At 33.3% G+C, this 20050-nt stretch overlaps 1 protein-coding gene across 2 annotated transcripts; it reads left to right on the plus strand.

The window, feature by feature from the left end:
- Positions 1-1295: 1295 nt before the first annotated feature.
- Positions 1296-19798, plus strand: LOC126736168 (transmembrane and ubiquitin-like domain-containing protein 1). 2 transcript variants are annotated; one of them, XM_050440405.1, is made up of 8 exons: positions 1296-1543; positions 1602-1705; positions 17906-18094; positions 18151-18303; positions 18359-18514; positions 18563-18761; positions 18870-19196; positions 19286-19798. In XM_050440405.1, exons 2-8 carry the CDS (start codon positions 1636-1638, stop codon positions 19464-19466), a joined length of 1275 nt encoding a protein of 424 aa, XP_050296362.1. In that variant the 5' UTR covers positions 1296-1543; positions 1602-1635; the 3' UTR covers positions 19467-19798. The 2 variants fall into 2 exon arrangements, with proteins under 2 accessions (XP_050296362.1, XP_050296363.1); XM_050440406.1 differs by having other exon boundaries at positions 1296-1489; positions 1599-1705.
- The last annotated feature ends 252 nt before the right edge of the window (positions 19799-20050 follow it).

A 20050-nucleotide genomic window follows, 5' to 3' on the forward strand; every position in this document is an offset into this window, starting at 1 on the left:
TTATAGGTATTTAAAAAAAAATTATATATCTTACCTTTACCTTTTAAGTCTTCCACAGATGATTTTTCGTTAAAAGTATTCAGTTTTAAAAGATTATCACGTTTCAACATGCTTTATTTCAACTCCACGAAATGATTTAAAGACGAAACTAAATTAAAATACTAATAAATTAATTATTATATAAGACTGCCGAATTATTAAAACATTGTTCTAGGCGGACTAGGCGCAAATAAGTCGATTACTAGAGCAAATCGGGCCAGTCAGCAAATATTCATAAAAAGGCGCCTATTGTAAGCTGGCGCCGAGTGGCATTGCCACCCCAGTAGCTACGCCACTGATAAAAGAATTTACTGTTCAAATAAACGCAAACGAACTAGTCTCCTCTGGTCTCTAGAGTTGCTACGTGTGGTGTTCATTATTTCACAGATATCCGTCTCAGTTTTGTGTAACAGAAGGAAGTGGTAGAATAACAAAAAAATATATTAAATTAATATTTTAAAATATATATAAATAAATCATAGAAATATGAGTAGACTTAGCCTATCTTGCCTCCTCTGACGAGCCGCCTTTTCCTCTAGCTTGTTCGCCACTCGTATATCCTTACCCTAATAATATGAAGCGGAAATTGTTCAATAAGGTCACATAAAGGTCTATTGAACTGTCTGTGTTTCCTTGAACACAAATTTAGGAATATCATATTAGAGCGGAAAATGAAGTTGTGAATAATAATATCAAACAGAAAGTATAATAATAAATAGTGTTTTTAGTTCGGAAGTAAACAATTACCAAATTTATACGAGCACCTTAAACCAATTTAGCTTAAATCGATTTAAATACCTAAGTGGATGATCCGGTTTCAAATCGCTTTAAGCTACCCTTAAACACCTGTCACCACTCAACCGATTTAACTCGCAGTGCTAACAACACAAATGTGCAAATGCTTTAAAAAAATAAATAAACCGATATTTTAATGTTAGATGTTAAATTTTTGCAAAATCATTTTGTTTTCACTTGTTAAACTAGTGAACTTTTCAAGTAAAAAACTAACTGGTCAGCTCAATTGATTTTTTTAATTGATTAAATTTCTAGGTTGGCAATGGTAAACAGCTGTTTAATCTTAAGGTGGAATCCCTTTCTAGATATCCTCTGTTATTATGGACTCCTGTAAACACTAGCCAAACTGAATCTCTTAACTTAACCAGTTTAGCCGCTAAATTGGTTTAATTGCCCCTATAAACTTGGTAATAGCGACATTGCCATATCCTCATTATGGAAATTCCTGATCCGTCAGTGTCAGTGCTGTCAATTCCATTCCGTCATTCATATATTCCCAAATTTGTTTTCCAATTCATTATTTATTTATTATCCGTTTTGTGCAATATTGTAACCATTACCAGTGACTATTTCACAACAAAAAATTATCCAAAGCAATGCATATCCGTCTGATTGGGAAGACATTTTAAATATAAATATCTGGTGCACCTATAGGCAGGAAAGTGTTTACATTTTTTCTTAATCCCAGATAAAAATTTCCTTTCTCCTTGTATGTTCCTTGTGAAGGTTATTTATCTATTTTGCATTAATCTAAATTGTTTTTTCAGAACAAACTAATTAAAACGGGGTTTTGATGATACAATGACACTAATAGAAGGTATTGGAGACGAGGTAACACACTTCTTCCTTTTCCTGTTTGCAGGCCTAATTGGTAAGTAGAAACTCTAATTCTTAGGAATAATAAATATTACTAGTTCCAAATGTTTAAATTGATATTAATTATTATAATACTAATTTTATTGCATTATTTTCAATTGTATTTAAATAAATACTCTAAGGATAATACATTGTTTGAAAAAAAATTATCTCACTATTTAAAAACACTACACCCATTAATTTCCAGTAGGATAAAATATCATGTAAGCAATTGATTTGTACAAGTCATATAGTTAGTCAGAAAGATTGTTAAATCAATATATACGAAAGTCAAGAAAGGGCTGCTACTCTAATTAAAATCACCATGACACCATCATATCATGTACTAGTAATTAGCATTTCATGGTACATACAGTATTGTGCATAAATATAGCAACAACTAATGTTTCCAAAATAATATTTTCTCTATGGAAGCTTTAAAGGATATTTTGTTACAGTTCTGTTTATGCATCCTTCAGATTGACAAATATATACTGAGATATGATGGGAATCCCTTAAAAGAATGTGAAATTTCTAGCTTCTTTATTAATTAGACATTGTGCATAAATATAGCAACAATTTTTGATACAGATTTGCATCCACAATTTTTGGTTAATATAAATAAATTTAATTGAAAATCAATTTACTTGCGGCAAAGTTAATATTCGCAAAACACATTCATTGCCTAAAAAGGTTTGCACAAAAACAATTTCTTGTGAAGTAAGAGAAATACTTGTGAATAGTTATGAATATGAAACTAAGCAGAGTAGTAATTTTGAGAAACTTAGGACCTCACAGATCTATTGTATCCAGAGTTTATAAGCCATTTCAACTTACTAGCAAATTTGCTCCAAAAACTATTTTGGAAGGTCAAAAAAGATGTCATTACAAATGGACAGACAGCTGCTACGACTTTCCAAAAAAAATCCATTTCTATCATCATCCCAAATTCTTGGAAAATTAAATGAAGGTTGATCCAAAAATAACATGTTTAGAAGTGATGGAGTGAGGTACATTAGGAGTCCAAGTCGTCAAAGATTGAAGAAAAAATATATTTACCTGACAGTTAAACATGAAGCAGGAAATATTCTTGTATGGGGATGTTTCTCAGCTTGTGGTATGGGTCCACTAGTGCAAATTATATTGGAAAATGGATAATTTCATATACAAAGATATTTTGCAAGCTAATTCAGTTGCTTATCTGGATGAAACAATGCCATTAAGAGCTATATTTCAACATGATAATGATCCGAATCATGCTTCTCAGTTTGTTAAAAATTGGTTTTGATCAAAAAATCCATGTAATGTCTTGACCATCACAGTCTCCAGATTTAAATCCAATAGGGCACTTGTGGCATTACATTGACACCAAAATTATATATCAAATGTACTCTAATACAGATGCACTATTCAAAAAAGTAAGGGAAATGTAGAAGTAAATAAGGAGTATATCATGAAGTTAGTTAAATCCATGGCAAAGCAATGTACAGATGTTATTAAGGAGAAGGGCTACTATACTAAATATTAAATATTTTGATCCACTTTTATACTATAAAAACGAGTATACATAAATTGTTGCTATATTTTTGCATAATAAATAATTTTATTTACTGGGTCCAAAAAAATGAATATTAATTAATTGCAGTTGGAAATAAAATATTGTTTACAACCACATACAAATCTTACTGATAAATCAAATGTTGATGGTTATTTAATGGAAAATTATGATGCTGGTATCTTTTTGCCCAATACTGAACATTACGTTCTTGTTTTATCTAATAATGTTTCGCGTAGTGACGTGCCTTTTGTCTTGGAGGATTTGCATCACCCTGCACTGGAAATTGATTTTACTGTCTCAGGCCAATGTGTCTATAATTTTCAGCTTAATAAAAACTTATCTCATTCTTTTAATTTTAGAAAGGCCAACTTCCATCTCCTTTATGACTCGATCCTTGAAGCTGACTGGTCTACTGTGTATTTATCCTCTAATGTTAATGATGCATGTGGAGCCCTATATGATGTATTGAATGGCATATTTGCCGCACACATTCCTCTTAAGCAGCAATGTAAAAGAAGATTTCCAAATTATTATTCTCGAGTGTTGATTAAGAACATTTATAGGAAAGAAAAGACTTTCAAGGACCCTCCTTTAAAATTTACAATTCTCCATTCTTTCAAAATAAATTCCATTCTCTTAGACGCCTTATCAAACTACAAATACGCAATGAATATAAGTTGTATATATCAAACACCAAAAGGAATATTTCTTTGGACCCATCTAGCTTTTGGAATTTTATTGGTTCTAAGAAGGCTGGCACCAGGATTCCTGGTATGATGAGGCTACCCGATGACGTGGTAATTAAAGACCCACAAGACATAGTTGATGCGTTTGCACTGTTCTTTGGTGAGGCATTTATACAATCAAAATTCATTAACCATTCATCGGCGTCTGATAATGTTATGTCCAGATTATTTTGGCTAGTAAAAAACTTAAAAATAAGTTAACCTCTGGTGTAGACTGTGTACCTACCTTCTTGGTTAAAGATTGCATTGGTGTCCTGGCTGATCCTCTGACCTACATTTTGAACTTAATACTGTCAACAGAACAAATTCCGGAAATTTGGAAGACTGCTAAAATAATACCTATTTTAAAAGCTGGGGACGCTGATCAAATCGTGAACTACAGGCCAATCTCATTACTCTGTAACTTCTCAAAAATTTTAGAAATTATCCTGAATCGGTCGCTATTTAGTCACGCAAAAGAACTCATCTCTGTAGACCAGCATGGATTTTTTAGCGGGCGATCTTGTGTTACTAACTTATCCTGTCTGTCTAGCATCATCTGTGAATCACTTGATGTTAATACTCAAGTCGATGTTATTTATACCGATTTTCAAAAAGCCTTTGATCGGATAGATCACTATATTTTGCTGCATAAATTAACTCAGTATGCTTTTTCAGGGAGATTATTTAATTTATTTCATTCCTACTTGATTGGTAGATCTCAATATGTTGAATATGAGGGCTTTAAATCGAAACTTTTTAACGTAACGTCGGGTGTGCCACAGGGCTCGAACCTGGGTCCGCTCCTGTTTAGTTTTTTTATAAATGACTTGATTGAGTCACTCACTTGTCATAGGCTGGCTTTTGCCGATGATTTGAAGCTATATTTAAACGTATATCATTTGGAGGATTGTTTTTCTTCAGAACTGTCTAAATACATTAGAGGTATGGTGCGCTGTTAACAGGTTAGGCTTGAATGCGGCTAACTGTAGTGTGGCCAGTTACTCTAGATCAAAAATACCCTTAAATTTTAATTACTTTATTAATGATACTATTTTGAGTAGATTAGAGCAAATTACTGATCTTGGTATCACCTTTGACTCTGAATTTACATTCGTTCCACACTTCAACAACATAGTCAAGTCAGCCCTGAGAAGGCTTGGGTTCATAATTAGAAGTTCTCAGAGTTTTACTTTGGAATCTACATTAAGACTGCTTTTCTGTTGCTTTGTGAGATCAAAACTGGAGTTTGGCTGCATGGAACCCGCTCTATCAGAATCATGTTGGTCTCCTTGAATCTGTTCAGCGTAGATTTGCTAAGTTTTTGGCCTTCAGGCAGGATGGCATATATCCGGTAAGAGGGTTTGATCATCGGCAACTATTGGAACGCTTCAATCTACATCCATGACATCTCAGAAGAATGATCTTCTCTGTAAAATTCCTGCATGGGTTACTGAATGGATTCATTGATAGTCCTGTACTTCTTTCTGGTGTATGTTTCATGGTGCCTAGGCTTAATGCTAGTCATCCCCTAACATTCTTTCTGCCCAGGCCTCATACTAACATCCTGTTGAAATCGCCACTAAATACAATATGCGCTATATTTAATCGGATCTGTCACATGTGCGATATAAATTTCTCTTCGGTTCATGTGATTGTCGATATCTTGGTGGATCATTACTCTTGGGATTAAGACTCATGTGTTTAAATCATAGTTAGTAGGTATATTGCAGTTAATTTAATTTAATTTATTTTTGTTGAATATGTGATTATCTTGTTAAACTTTTATAATTGGGTTTTTATATCATATTAATAGTTATTTGTTCTAATTTTTTGGATAACTTTTGATATTGTGACTTTACTTTACTTTTTTTCTTCTTTTCATTCTTTTAGGTTTGTTTGTGTGTGTTTTTTTTTTATATTTTTCATTGTTTTGCAACTGTTTCCTGTTATTGGGCAAGTTGTCTGTTGGAAATAAGAGCTTATTATAAAGGCTTATTATTATTACAAACGTTGGTAAAGGCTAGTTTAGCAACTTATTATGGGAAAAGGCTTAAAATATGTGTAATTTTACCTCAAATAATATTCTGGGGAAAAGAGCAAATTCATATGGACATTTAAAAAAAATAATTCCCGGAACTATTAAATAATTAATAGTCCTGTGGTTGGAACCTTCACACTCAAATCACAAAACAGTTTTACCATTAACCAAAACTCAGGAGAAGATTGAAACTCTTTAACAGTTTTAATCTTCTCTTAAAAATGGACTTCCTCAGTAGAACACAGGTCCAAAATAAAAAAAAAAGTTATGGTTAGTTATAAAACTGTTTTGTGATTTAAAATGGTTAATGTCAAAATTAATTTTTCATTTTTGTTTTTTTTTTAAATCCACTTGCTAATTTTGTTATGTTAAAAATATTATCCCGGCAAGACTATCCGGTTTACAGGGGCTATTTCTAGGGAGTTGAGTTTGTTCGACAGTCTTGGTTTAAGAGTTCTAAACAACAAGAACATCTCCCTAGATCTGATAGGTTCCAGAAACCCTGTTAAATTTAAAAGATGGAACAAAAAAAAAAGAACCTATCAGGCCGGCTTCGTGGGTTCTCTGTATGGTCAGTTGCCTCAGTCACACTCACTCATTACTTTATGGGTTTAGCCGCTATGGGCCCAACCAAAACCCATACATAGGTCACTAATAAGCAAACCATAGAGTGCCTAGTGGAAAGTACAATTACGGGCCAAATCGTAATAATCCGACACGCGGCGCCACTGGCGTCCGCTTTAGTAAACCGGTTGACCAATTCAATTGCCGTGAAATCTTCTCCATGCACAGCATATTGTAAACAATAACAAAGAATTAAAATGGTGATAATATTGATAGTGGTTTAATGAAAAATATTGGCGAATTCCATTAAGAGTCGAAGGCAATTGTAATTATGGTGGGTGTCTCAGTTTTGAAAGAAAAATTTAGAATAAAGTCATTTTTAAATATTTTAACCAAATGAATAAAAGTTAGGATTCTCCAGATCCCGTCTAAAGCGTAATTAATCCTGCAACAACTCCCCCTCTTCCCCCAAGAGAATTACCAGAAAAGTAATTCTCATGCGAAGAGAAGTAAGCATCCAACTGGGAAGGGAAGTAAAGAATGTGCGAACAATCTAATTATTTGAAAATGCTATTCAAGCATTAAAATAAGTCAGAAAAATTAAAACTTCAAATTGATTGACTCATGAAATAATAATACTATAATAACCAACGAAATACCAAATAACACAAAATTTCTAGTAATTTCTGATAGAATTCCTAATCGGAAATCTAAAATGCTTCAAGTGGTAGGCCTTCACCACAAGAAACTTCACTAGAAAGAGAAAAACAAACAAGGTAGCTACTATCCAATAACCGCAAAAACATCAAAATACCCAGTCCGCACAGCTTTGAGGAAAGAAACTGGAGAAAAAGAAATTATATTAGAATTGAAAAATCAAAAGAACTAATAAGTAAAACACAAAAAAAAAACATACGTCCCGACCAGTAAGCAAAATCGATAAAGTCTAATCGGAATCGGAATCAACGAGTAGCTCTTCTTTTGGGATCTTTTTCAAATCTTTAACATGCCAAGCACCCTTAAACTTGCGCTTTTCGTCAATCAGTTCATAGACTACCGGAGATAACTTCTTCGTTATTGTAAAGGGGCCCAAAAATTTTGGTGCGAGTTTGGCGGTAAAGTTTTTACTAGCATCAGAAAGATCGTAATTTTTGCGATAAACTCGCTCACCGATCTCAAAACTAATTGGTCTTCGTCGAAGATTATAACGATTCTTTGATCTCTGATGCGCCGCTTTCAGTCTTTCCTCAACGTCCCTATATACTTTACTTAATTCACGTGAACGTGCCATAAAGTCGCCAACCGTGATACTGGGAACATCCCTATTATTGTGTTGGTCGCCCGAGGGCATATATTCTCTGGAAAAATTCATAAAATAGGGAGTGAGCCCGGTGGCTTCATGCACCGAAGATCTTATGGCAGAACCAACCTTAGGTAGAAGTCGATCCCAATTCTTATGATTATCCTCAATATAACAACTTAACATGGTTTTAAGGACTTGATTCACACGCTCCACGGGGTTGGCCTGGGGATGATAAGCCGGAGTATATCGGATATTGACCTTATACTGCTCACACAGTTTGGAAAAAAGTTCACCTCGAAATTGAGCACCATTATCGCAAATAAGAAATTGGGGAACACCAAAAATGAGAAAAACTTGTTCCTCTATAAGACGACAAATCATAGGGGCCTTAGCTGAGCAAAGAGGAAAGAACAAAGGAAATTTAGTGAAGGTATCCAAGACGACCAATACGTATTTGTATCCCTGAGTAGAACGAGGCAAGGGCCCAAAAAGATCGACGCTAATCGTGTTCCATGGCTTCAAAACTTGAGTTTGTTGTCCCATTAATCCGTGTCGCTCCCGGAGGGGCTTTTGCGAAATACATTTGGCGCAATGCCTAACATATCGGAGGACATCAGCTCTCATTTTTGGCCAATAATAACGACGCTTCAATCGTTCGTATGTCTTCATGACACCACCATGACCAGCCAAAGGATGATCATGATTTTCTTCCAAAATCATACGTCTTCGATCCTTGGGTACTACTTCCTTCCAGAAATCTTCATCATCTCGAATACATTTCACATACTTGTAAAGTAAATTTCCTTCAATTCGCCATTGGGGATAATTAATAGGATTCTCTACGACCTGATTGAAAACTCTTCGATACCACTTATCTGCAACTTCTGGTTCCTGGTATACACTCAATTTAGCAATCTCTGGCACAGCTCTACTGAGAACATCCGGCACAACATGATCTTGGCCCTTGCTATGAATAACCTCAAAATCGAATTGTTGCAACCGCAAAACCCATCTGGCAAGCCGTCCTGTTGGTTCCTTCAGACTATGAATCCATTTCAGACTATGATGATCTGTTATCACTTTAAAGGAGTATCCCTCTAAGTAGGGTCGTAATTTCTCGCAAGCATAAATAATGGCCAACAGTTCTCTCTCTGTGGTGGAAAAATTCCTCTCTGCTTTAGACAGAGATCGAGATAGGTAACAGATAACATGTTCACCATCATCAAACTCTTGAGATAATACAGCACCGATCCCATATGCTGAGGCATCAGTCTGAACCAAAAAGGGTTTCGAGAAATCAGGACAAGTAAGTACAGGAGCGGAAACTAACGAATTTTTGATGTTCTGAAACGAATTTTGACATTCTGGGGTCCAGTTCCACTTTTTGTGTTTACAAAGAAGAGCGGTAAGGGGAGAAATAACGGTTGAGAACTGAGGAATAAAACGCCTGTACCAGGACGCCATACCGATGACACGTCGGACTTCGGTGGTGTTCTTTGGAGTCGGAATGTTCAATACGGCTGTCACCTTATCCGGGTCGACATGAAGTCCATCTTTATCGACAACATATCCTAAATACTTAAGTTCGGATCGACAGAATTTACACTTATCCTGAGAGAGTGTTATACCGGCTCTATGAAATCTCTGGAAAATCTCTTCCAAAACCTCTAAATGTTGCTGAAAAGTCTCAGAAATACAGATTACGTCATCTAAATAAACAAAGACATGTGGCTCCAAATCAGCTCCCAATAAGGTATCTACCAATCGCTGCCAAGTTGCAGGGGCATTCGTCAACCCAAATGGCATTCTCTTAAATCGATAAAGTCCCCGACCAGGGACAGAAAAACTAGTTTTATCACGTGAATGTTCATCAACCTCGATTTGCCAATATGCAGAGTTAACATCTAACGAAGTAAGATACTTTGCATTTCTTAATTTGTCCAAAATACTATCAATAAAAGGGATCGGATAAGCATCCTTAGCCGTAACAGAATTTAGTTTTCGATAGTCCACGCAAAATCTCCATTTACCATTACCTTTCGGTACTACTAAGGCAGGGAAAGACCAGGCAGATTGTGATGGCTCGATAATATCGAGTTGCAGCATGTTATCAACCTCCTCATCGATAATCTTTAGAGTGGCGGGTGAGTATCTATAAGGGCGCAAACGAATGGGTTGGGCATTACCAGTATTAATCTGATGCTTCACTAAATCTGTTCGACCAAGCTTACCACCCATTAAAGAAAATTATTTTGAAGTCAATTTATCCAAGGCGGATCGCTGTTCTGGGGTTAAAGTTTCCTGAGGAATAATGGCTTCAGTGATACAGATGTCCTGAGACGGCACACCAAAATACCAACAACCATTTTGCAAATCAGGAACGACACCAACAGTTTTCCAAAAATCGGTACCCAATATCAATGGACAACTCAATTTCTCCACTACCAAAACACTGCAAACCGCTACCTTATCATACAAAACAATAGGTAAGTTAATTGCGCCAATCACTTTACTAGAACTATGATTTCCAAAATTCCACTGAGAAAAAGGTGATGATAACAATTGTATGTCTGAACGTTGTAATATATTCCATATGCTTAAACCAATAGCAGTAACATTTGCTCCAGAATCCAATAAGCCAATAAATTTCATACCAAATATCGAGACTTCGAGATGAGGACGATCATCACCCTTGCACTGTGCGAAGGCGTAATCTAGAATAGGGTAGCTGGGGTTACTAGTCGAGACCTTAGGAATCGAACTGATCTCTCGACTAACTAACAGTTCGCCCTTGGGTTTCCCGACCTACTACAATTTGGACATGAACGGGTAGTCACATTTTCCCGACCGCAACGGAAACAGTGTCGACGAAAGGGTTGTGGACAAGTACTACTCAAATGGCCAGTACTACGACAATTCCAACAAACCACCGGACCACGAGAATTCTGAAGGTGCGGTGAAGAATTCATTGTATGTACACGAGGGTTTCTTGGTCGCTGATACATCAACTCAGGCTCGGCGACATTATTAGGGTTTACTGGAGGAGGTTGCATGCGTTGAGTTCGCAATTGGATGTTCTCAATCTCTTGTGCTGCAAGTTCCAGCTCTGTGATGTTGGTGAAATTGTGAAATGCAAGTTGATTTTGCAATGAGGGGAGCAAATTTCGGCGTATAATGCGAAGCTGCATTTCCTCGGATGGAGGTTCACGTAACTTTCGAAACAAGTTTCGCATTTGTGCAATAAAGATTACCGACTTCTCCACTGGACCTTGTGTCCTATTCCTTATATCACACCAAATATCCTCCTCATATTCTGACGATAAATAGGCAGACCTAAGTTTACATTTCAATTCTTCCCATGACCTGATATCACTGCGTATAGATCTATACCAAGACAAGGCTGTGTCCGAAAATAAAATTACTGCACAATGCAGCAGCTGATTCCAAGATATTCCACAAGCAAAACCCAACTCCTCTACACGCTCAATAAAATTGGTAACACTACCAGAACCATCAAAATGTAACTGCCATTTTGAAATTGTTGAAAAGCTCTTAGCCAGATCATCGGAACCTAACGGAATCGTGACATCATTAGCATTAGCAGAAGTAAACACGGGTACATTCCGCTTCAAGGTGGAATTAGATTGTGGAGGAAAGGAATAGTTCCTCGATGGGGAATAATAAGAACACGTTATTGGGTTAACTGGATCCTGTGAAATAACGTTCGTAGAAGGAATGGTGTGAAGTGACTGAACTAAATGTGTCGAAGTGTGGTCACAAAAAGTTGGTGCTGTTCGAGTAAACGGAATTGAAGCAGGCCGAAACGAACAAGAGGGACCTGGATTTACAGATACCGTCGAAGGAATCACATTGGGTGAAAGATGCTGTGAGACTTCTGTCTGAGCTTGAGAAACAGGAAGAGGATGATCCAGAAGGGAGTCCTCTCCAGGGGAAGCCTCAATAGTAACCGGCACCTGCAAAATTTCCTCTACACTCATTGTCAAGGTTCTCTTAGCCATTTCTAACCTATCAATAATAGAATTTAGCTGAGTAGACAAACTCATTACTTCTTCAGAAAAATCAGGATGAAATTCTAATAACTTCTTGAAACGACCCTGGATATGTAAGGCCTTAGACCGCAACCTACTATACTCTTTATTAATATTTAATTCACTAAGACCTGAGATAGCACTTTCCAATAAATTACACTTTCCTGTACAAATATCAACTTCGTTATCAGGGTCCAATTCTATTACCTCAAACATCGGCAAGCTATTAAGTTTCTCTAATTTCAAATATAACCTTAAACGTTGACGCTTTTCAATAAGAGTACCAGCCGTGATAGCACCTCGAGATGATAGCTCATACTCAAGCTCGTCCAGCTCCAATTTATTTATATCCATTTTCCCCAAAAATATCTCCGCCAATAACACAAACAAAAAAAATTAAAAAAAATAATAAATTTTTTTCTTTTCTTTCCTTTTTTTTTTTATAGTCCCCTGTATGTATTGTGTATTGTGATGTAACTTGAGCAACTAAGCCGCTAACAAGGTACGGTGCACACAGTGCAACCCACCCCGTTCCAAAAAAAATTAAAAAAAAAAAAATCTGAAGTCCCGGGTTTGTACTGCCCCTAACCTACGTTAAAATCCCAATGACAGTATAAACGCTTTACTGAGTTGCAACACTAATCACTGTTAGTAAAACACCTCAGTAAGATTCCCCCCAACCTAGAATAATTATACCTAATAACATATCTATAATAACAATATCTAATATAAAATACCTATCTAAATTTTATTTCTATAAGCTCTAAATATCTTTATACCTAAATCACTCTTAAAAAATCTCCAAATTCAGAAAAACAATTCGAAAACAATTTATATTTTCACAGTATTACAGTAAGCATGACCCAGCAGTGCCGATTTTCCCCTAGCCCAGCAAAAGAATTTCGCCCAAAAAAATTCAATTCGCCTCAAAGATTTACTATAAGTAATTTATTTAATTAGCCCTGCCTAGCTGAAACGTTACATTAAAAGAAAATCTTAACAAGTTATAATCCTAATTAGAAAATGAAATGTAAGTAGATAAGTAATCTTCAAACTTTCAAACACCCTATAATATATTAAATCTACCAAAAGGAAATTAAATTAAAAAAAAAAACTTTCAAAAGAAAAGTACTATATAAAAAAAATGAAAATCCAATCTCCCCTTCCTTCCTTAATTTCCATAAATTTTTTTAAAAATATTTTTGTTGAGCCTTAGTATGGGTATGTTCTAATGGAAGACACCCCATACTGGTAAAAGAGCACTAAGTGGAATTTTACCACCACCAGCTAACTGTACAAAGTTAGTCTACCCATTGACTGAGTTGGACAACTCCGATGTTTCGCGCCACTGAGTCATCCAACTTCCGCCAAACGCCCACTTTGTAGAGCGGGTTTTTTTTTTTTTTTTTAAGCATCTAGTATATAAAATTTAAAAAAAAAAGTATATGGAAAGCAAAAGGAAAAGAAAAAAAAACTCCCTATAATATAAGACAAGTTACTTGGAACCACTAATTGTTTCACCCTGTAGTACCAAAATAAGAAAAAAAAAATATTTACTTCAAGTATCTTTTATACTACTTATGTACACCACCCTGTATAATTCTATAATAAAATTAAATTAATTTAAAAAAAAAATTCAGGGATTAAAGTCCACCCTGTATACCAACAAAATTCAATGAAGATTTATTAAATTGATTAAACAATAAAAGTTGACCCTGACCTTCCTATCAGTAAAACAAAATCCTATTTAAAAAAATTATTTAAAACAACCCTTATTAATAAGTATGTACTTGTATATGAAAACCACTAATAAGTCATATTCCTGCCTAAAATTAAATTATCAAGGTTTATAGAAAAATTCTCAGAATTATTTCTTGTAAGATACCAAAAAAAAAACTAATTATTGTCAATAACAGGAAAGCTATATATAGTAAGGAATGCTATTCAATGTTATAGTCCCTACATATTTTATCTCTATACTGTCCATGCTCATATACCCAAGTCACAATAATCACAATATCACCATCACTATCTACTAAATCACCCCCCTGAAAGTTAAGACAATTCATGCTATCAGCCGGAGATAAAGAATGGAGAAAAAAAAATATGTCAGTCATAAATTTAGAAAAATGAATTATAAAATATGTGAATATTTAACAAAAAAATGAAATGTTGCATTACACCACCTGTATGTTATGCACTGAAATGTCGATATTTAAAATAAAATACTGTTACATAACTTGCCATGAACATTAGCCACCGCCAAATTCAAAATTTACAATACATTACAAAATAAATAAAAGTATCAGAAACTTAGTTATCTTAACCTTTAAAAAATCATCACACCCAAAAGAATTTATCACAATTCCATGAAACTTCACCCCCAATTATCATCATATACCCAGCTATGAGAATTTTAAAACAACCCTAGAGAAGATGCAGCAATACCCAATGTACAATGTATATATATTAAAATTGCTGAAATAAATTTAAATTTTTGTTTTATTAAAAGTGTCTTACCCCAAGATAAGTGAGGATGACCAATGACAACTTTTGACCAGAAAACTTTTTAAAATTTGGGCGCCATCTTGTATGTACACTTTTAATAAAACAAAAATTTAAATTTATTTCAGCAATTTTAATATATACAAAAATTTAGAATAAAGTCATTTTTAAATATTTTAACCAAATGAATAAAAGTTAGGATTCTCCAGATCCCGTCTAAAGCGTAATTAATCCTGCAACAATTTGCCATTGGACTATTGTTTCCAGTAAAACATTACACACATTTTAAGCCTTTGCCTATAATTTTAGTGGTGATTTTCAGAAAACTGATGAACTAAACTTTTACCCAAACTTTATATAAACATTCAGGCCTCCGAGCTATCTTGATGCATTATTGCATCTTTTGCATTGGTCAGTGATGAATAATCTAAATATTAAAAATTGCTGCTGCTTAAGCACTTTCAGGGGTACAGAGAAATCTAAAACTTAGTATACAATTAATAATGAGGTCTTGCAGTATATGGCTAGTGTAAAAGGTATTGGAGTCTAATTTGACAACAAATATAGACAAATAGCATACAAAGTTTAAATATTTGGGAATTTTGATAGGAATTGTATTATCTCCTCTGATGCTAGTAGGGTACTGTTTACTTCATTGGTAAGTATGTCAGAATCACACTTCTTCACTCCATAGCTTTTAAAATAAATATAGGTTACAAGAGCTACCTACCATACATCAGATATGTTCTTAATGCTGAAATTGGATACCCAGTAGCGACGTAAGAAGAGGTTTAATCTTTTTATTTCTACAAACTTGTTAAAAGGTTATTAGATTGACCTCACCTATTGTAGGAAATGATAGGTGATCTGTTTCATCTAAATATTGAAATATTTGAATGCACACTTGTTTTGTCAGTGTAAAAGGGGACCACTTAAGGCAGTAAGTTTATATTTTGAAGAGAAAAATCCTATTGAAAAGTTTTGGAAGGAAAGTTTTTTTTGCCAACAATGTTATTGTTTATGTTTTGTGAATGTGTGAAGACAATTAGTAACTTTTCAGTCTGATGATGGAAAGAATACTTGCCGAAATGCATCAGTTCTGACATTATAATTGGCATTTTATTTGTGAAAAAAAAAGACTTCCCCTACAAAACTTTTCAATATTACATTGACTTCACTTGAGAATGGACTTTTTCCTTAATAAAAAAATCTAATTAACTAGTTTTATTTCTATATTTCTCTATTCAATCTACTTTGCAATTTGAGTATTTAATATATTAGGATTATCTCTTGCTAAATTACTGCTTACACATTTGTAGTAAGGAATTATTAAATGTTTCTTCACCAACTTGAATTACTGTTACTTATATCTTGGAAATATTTGATTTGTGGAAAGAAAGCATGTTTAAATAATATATTCGAAACTACTTCAAAAAACTACACCTATTCGTATTTCTGAGTTTATTTGGTACACACTTGGCCATACATTTATTTCCAGTAAGATTCAATATACCTAAGAGATTGATGTGTAGAATTCATATAGTAAGTTAGCTAGAGAGAAAGTGAAATTTAACTAATACAACGAAGCTAAGGAAGGGCTGCCACTCTAATTAAAATCCCCCTGACACCATCATAGTGAAAGTCTAAAGGAATGTGCCTTGCTAATATATTAATAAACATTTTTTGCTCAGTATATACTTGATTTCTTAGAAAAATTGAGTCACAATTAAAAAATGTTAATAATTGGAAATTTGAAGATAAACTAAAATGGTTGAAGGATAAACTGGGAAAGAGGATTTTGGATAATGAGGTACAATGAAAAATAAAAAAATTACCAAAACCATAGAAAAAATAAAGACAACAGACAGCATACTTTATCAATTTTTAACATTTTAATGAATATCAGATACAAAAATTTTAGCTAGTATAGTATTTATTTTAACTGAATAAAAAATCTAGGTCTTGATCTTTGATTTAAATATAGATGTTCTTTGGTTTTTTGGTTTACGTTCAAATAATCCAAAGAAAAGGTGTTTAATATATAGTAAGCTTCCAGTTTTGCATAGGAGTCTTGTGAGAGTTATTATCACCTTCAGTAAAGGCAATAGGTAATCTAGTACAATTCAAAAAACAGTAACTACTTATTTAATACATTAGTGTATGTATGTATTCTTTTTATGTTGATAGTAATGGAATTTGAGTAAAAATCTATATTTCTTCAATTGTATGTTTGTGTTTGAATTTTTATTAAACCAATATAAGAACCAAAATTTTGAAGCAGGAAATGGAAATTCAATGAAAAACTTATCAACTAAAAACAAATCATTTGGTGATTAATAATTTTTGGGGAATAAAATGTGATTATGATTTGATTGAAAATAATTAATAACTTAACATAACCTAAAAAAATGGTTGCATGATTAGTTAAAAGTTCAATTTTCAGTATAAAATGAAAATTAAAAAATTGACTGAGGCTATAGAAAAAATAAAGATTACATACATTAAAGAATTGAAGCATTGCCTACCAAAGTATTATTATATCTTAACAAAGTACCTCCTATACTATATGATGAAAAGATGTACCTCCTCTACTGTATGACCTTATCTTCTCATGATTTAAATTTAGGCACTCTTGCTTACTTTTAACATACATTGTTGGAAGAACCAACATTGAGTAGTAAGGTTTTTATATTTTTAACACTTGATACAACATTAAAGTCGTTTTATAATTGTAAGATTCTAGAAATCTAGAGATCAATATATTCTGGCATACTTCGAAGTCTAAATATTTCTAAAATATGTCCTAATTAAACTAGATATTCCCTCCCTATAGAAATTTATTTACGTAATTCCATCAAACTTCTATATTGCTAAAAATGTTTTTTTATGGTATCCTAAATGTGGCAGAGATTTTATTAATACCATAATTATTGAAAAACAGCTTATAAATACTGGTATTTTATTACGTATTTATTATTCCTCTATATATATACATATATAACCTATATAGGTTTGTGAAACCCACACTTAGGATTACTTTATTTTTGAGCTTTAAAATATATGACATATTAGGCGTTTTTTTAATATAAAATTTAATCATGGATTTCTATTTAATTATTAATTATAGTATCTTGTGTACATTACACATAAGATCATAGAAGCTAAACGTACCTATGCCGATTTTCATTATTCTCAGAGAAGGGGTAACACCATTTAAAAAAATATGATTTAGTATATTCATATGCATGTATTTCTTATAATTTAAGATATCTTTAATCCCAGAGTATTAAAGTCTTTGTTGTTTTTGGTAGAAGGCAAATTCACCCAAAAGCTCTAATTACTCCATGACTATATATTTAAATTCATATTCAAAAGATTAAAACTTAAAAATTGCTCAGTTTCTTAATGTTATCATGAGAAGAGTTTTTTTTTAATTTTTTTTTGTTTGAATTCAATTTTATTTTGTTTCAGCATATATTGCTTGGTGGTCAACGAATATATCTGATCAAAGACAATTTAGAACCTTAGTGTTACTTAATCGCAGAAGAAATAATTCTAGAGAAGTTTACAGAGTTAGGGTACCTTTTAGACCTAATTTACAATCCTTACGATATTTAAGACAGTTGACAAACCATACTGAGGCTGTTACAATATCTGAAGGTAAAAAACCACTAAATAAATACAAAGTTTCATTTAGCTGACATCTGTTCCCCTAGGAACTCCTTCAAATAGTTCTACCTCTGTACAAACAGATGATTCAGCTGAACCTGTGATATTAAACCAGACAAGTGAACAACAAGCATCATCATCTACAGAGATAAAAACAGAATCTGCGCCGTCTTCCAGTGCAGTTCAATCAAACACTGAAGGTAGCTCCGTAAAGTATGAACAGTTTTACTATATAGGATTACAATAATTTTACAGGTGAGCCTTTATTTGGAGAAGAAGAACGAAGTGACGACGATTTGGTGGAGTTGGAACAAAACGAAATTATTGAAACAATGGACTCAGAAGCCCAAAGTGAATTGAGGCAGAGACGATTAGCCCATTTTGCTAATGCAAGCCCTGAACCAAAAAAAAGTATTGATGTTATGTTAAAAATAATAAAAATTATATAATTTTTTTTAGATGCGGCTAATAACCCCTTATCGTCAGAAAGTCCTGAAAATGAATTGAGCAGAGAACCAAGTGCTTCCATTGATAGTTCAGATGCTTCACCACCTGTAGACCAGACATCAGATAACATTACTATAAAATTGAAGTATATCAATGATAATATAAGAATTGTAGATGGAAGATTAGAAGAGCTTGTTGGGGATTTTAAAGTGTAAGATTCTTCAAAATGTATATATTATGTTATGTGCTAATATACTTTTCTTTTTTTTTTCAATCAAATTACAATTTTGACTACATGTAAGAAAATTTGATTTTCTAGCCGTCATTTTGTTGATGACTTAAGAGCCAACAAAGAAATTAAGCTAATCTTCAATGGCCAAATACTTAAAGAAGACAGGCACAATCTCAAAAGCTATGGGTTATTTGATAATTGTGTGGTGCATTGCTTAATTCTTCCAAAAAGGAATCAGCCAAATAGGAATCAAGCGGAAGAGAGTTCCACTGAAAATAACTCTCAGTTTTTCGTAGAAAATCCATTTATAAATCTTCGAAATGTAAATAATAATAATCAAGCAGCAGACTGGGATTTAGGAGATTTTTTGTTTGCTGCTGTGAGTTTTATTTTATTAGCTGCTTGGTATTTTAGGTAAGTAATAATTATTGTTAATATCCTGGAATACTATCTCTCTTCAGTTTTAGTAAAACTTTGTTTACTATTAAACCATTATTTTTTAGGTATGCCTATGCTCACCTTTACACAATAACGGCAACAGTCGGTTTGATTTTAATTACAGGCATTTTTTCAATTTTGGTAGTTGGCTCATATTATCAAGAAAATGAGATTGTTGATGGAAGAGATGCGAATGTACAAATAAGAGTTGGTAGAACTGAGAGGATAGAGGTGCAACAACAATAATGTCTTGTTTAATTTTTTATTGTTTAAAAAATAGAAAAAAAAACTTTGAAAAGTATATAGATCTGCCTAAAATAGGCAGTGAATTGTGTGGCACAGAATTGATTATGATTTAACGTTTATTTTCGCTTTTTAGTACGTAGGCAAAAGATGAAATAGTTTGACCGTCATAGTTTATTGATTGAGAAGTTCATCTTTTCTCTCGTACCATTTTTATTTGTTAATGTTATTTAAAGATTTCAAAAATACTTATTGTACATAATATTTTAGATATGCATGTTTGGAGGTTATTCTGTAAAATATACTGTGAAATAAGACGGTCTGTCTAAAAAGCACATTACAGTGTAATACATTTAACCCCAAATTATTTACAAACCAATAGTAAATGTGATAAAATATTCTACAATTGAAAATAAGTAAAAGTATATATAGTAAAGGGAACAATGTTGGGATATTACGTTTTTTTTTTAATTTATTGACCATACCAAAAGAAATGGACCACAGAGCCAATTATTAGTTATAAACAAACACCAGCTATTCAGATACATGATTTTTCTTAATACTGAAGCTTTTTATACAGTATATAA

This window comes from Anthonomus grandis, chromosome 5 (assembly GCF_022605725.1).
Source record: "Anthonomus grandis grandis chromosome 5, icAntGran1.3, whole genome shotgun sequence".
NCBI lineage: Eukaryota > Metazoa > Arthropoda > Insecta > Coleoptera > Curculionidae > Anthonomus > Anthonomus grandis.

What these genes read in the sequence shown, in the direction of transcription:
- LOC126736168 (XM_050440405.1), top strand. Translation starts at nt 1,636, where the DNA reads ATGACACTAATAGAAGGTATTGGAGACGAGGTAACACACTTCTTCCTT. An exon ending in CCTGTTTGCAGGCCTAATTG is followed by an intron (nt 1,706 to 17,905) that starts GTAAGTAGAAAC and finishes ATTTTGTTTCAG; the next exon opens with CATATATTGCTTGGTGGTCA. An exon ending in GGCTGTTACAATATCTGAAG is followed by an intron (nt 18,095 to 18,150) that starts GTAAAAAACCAC and finishes CTGTTCCCCTAG; the next exon opens with GAACTCCTTCAAATAGTTCT.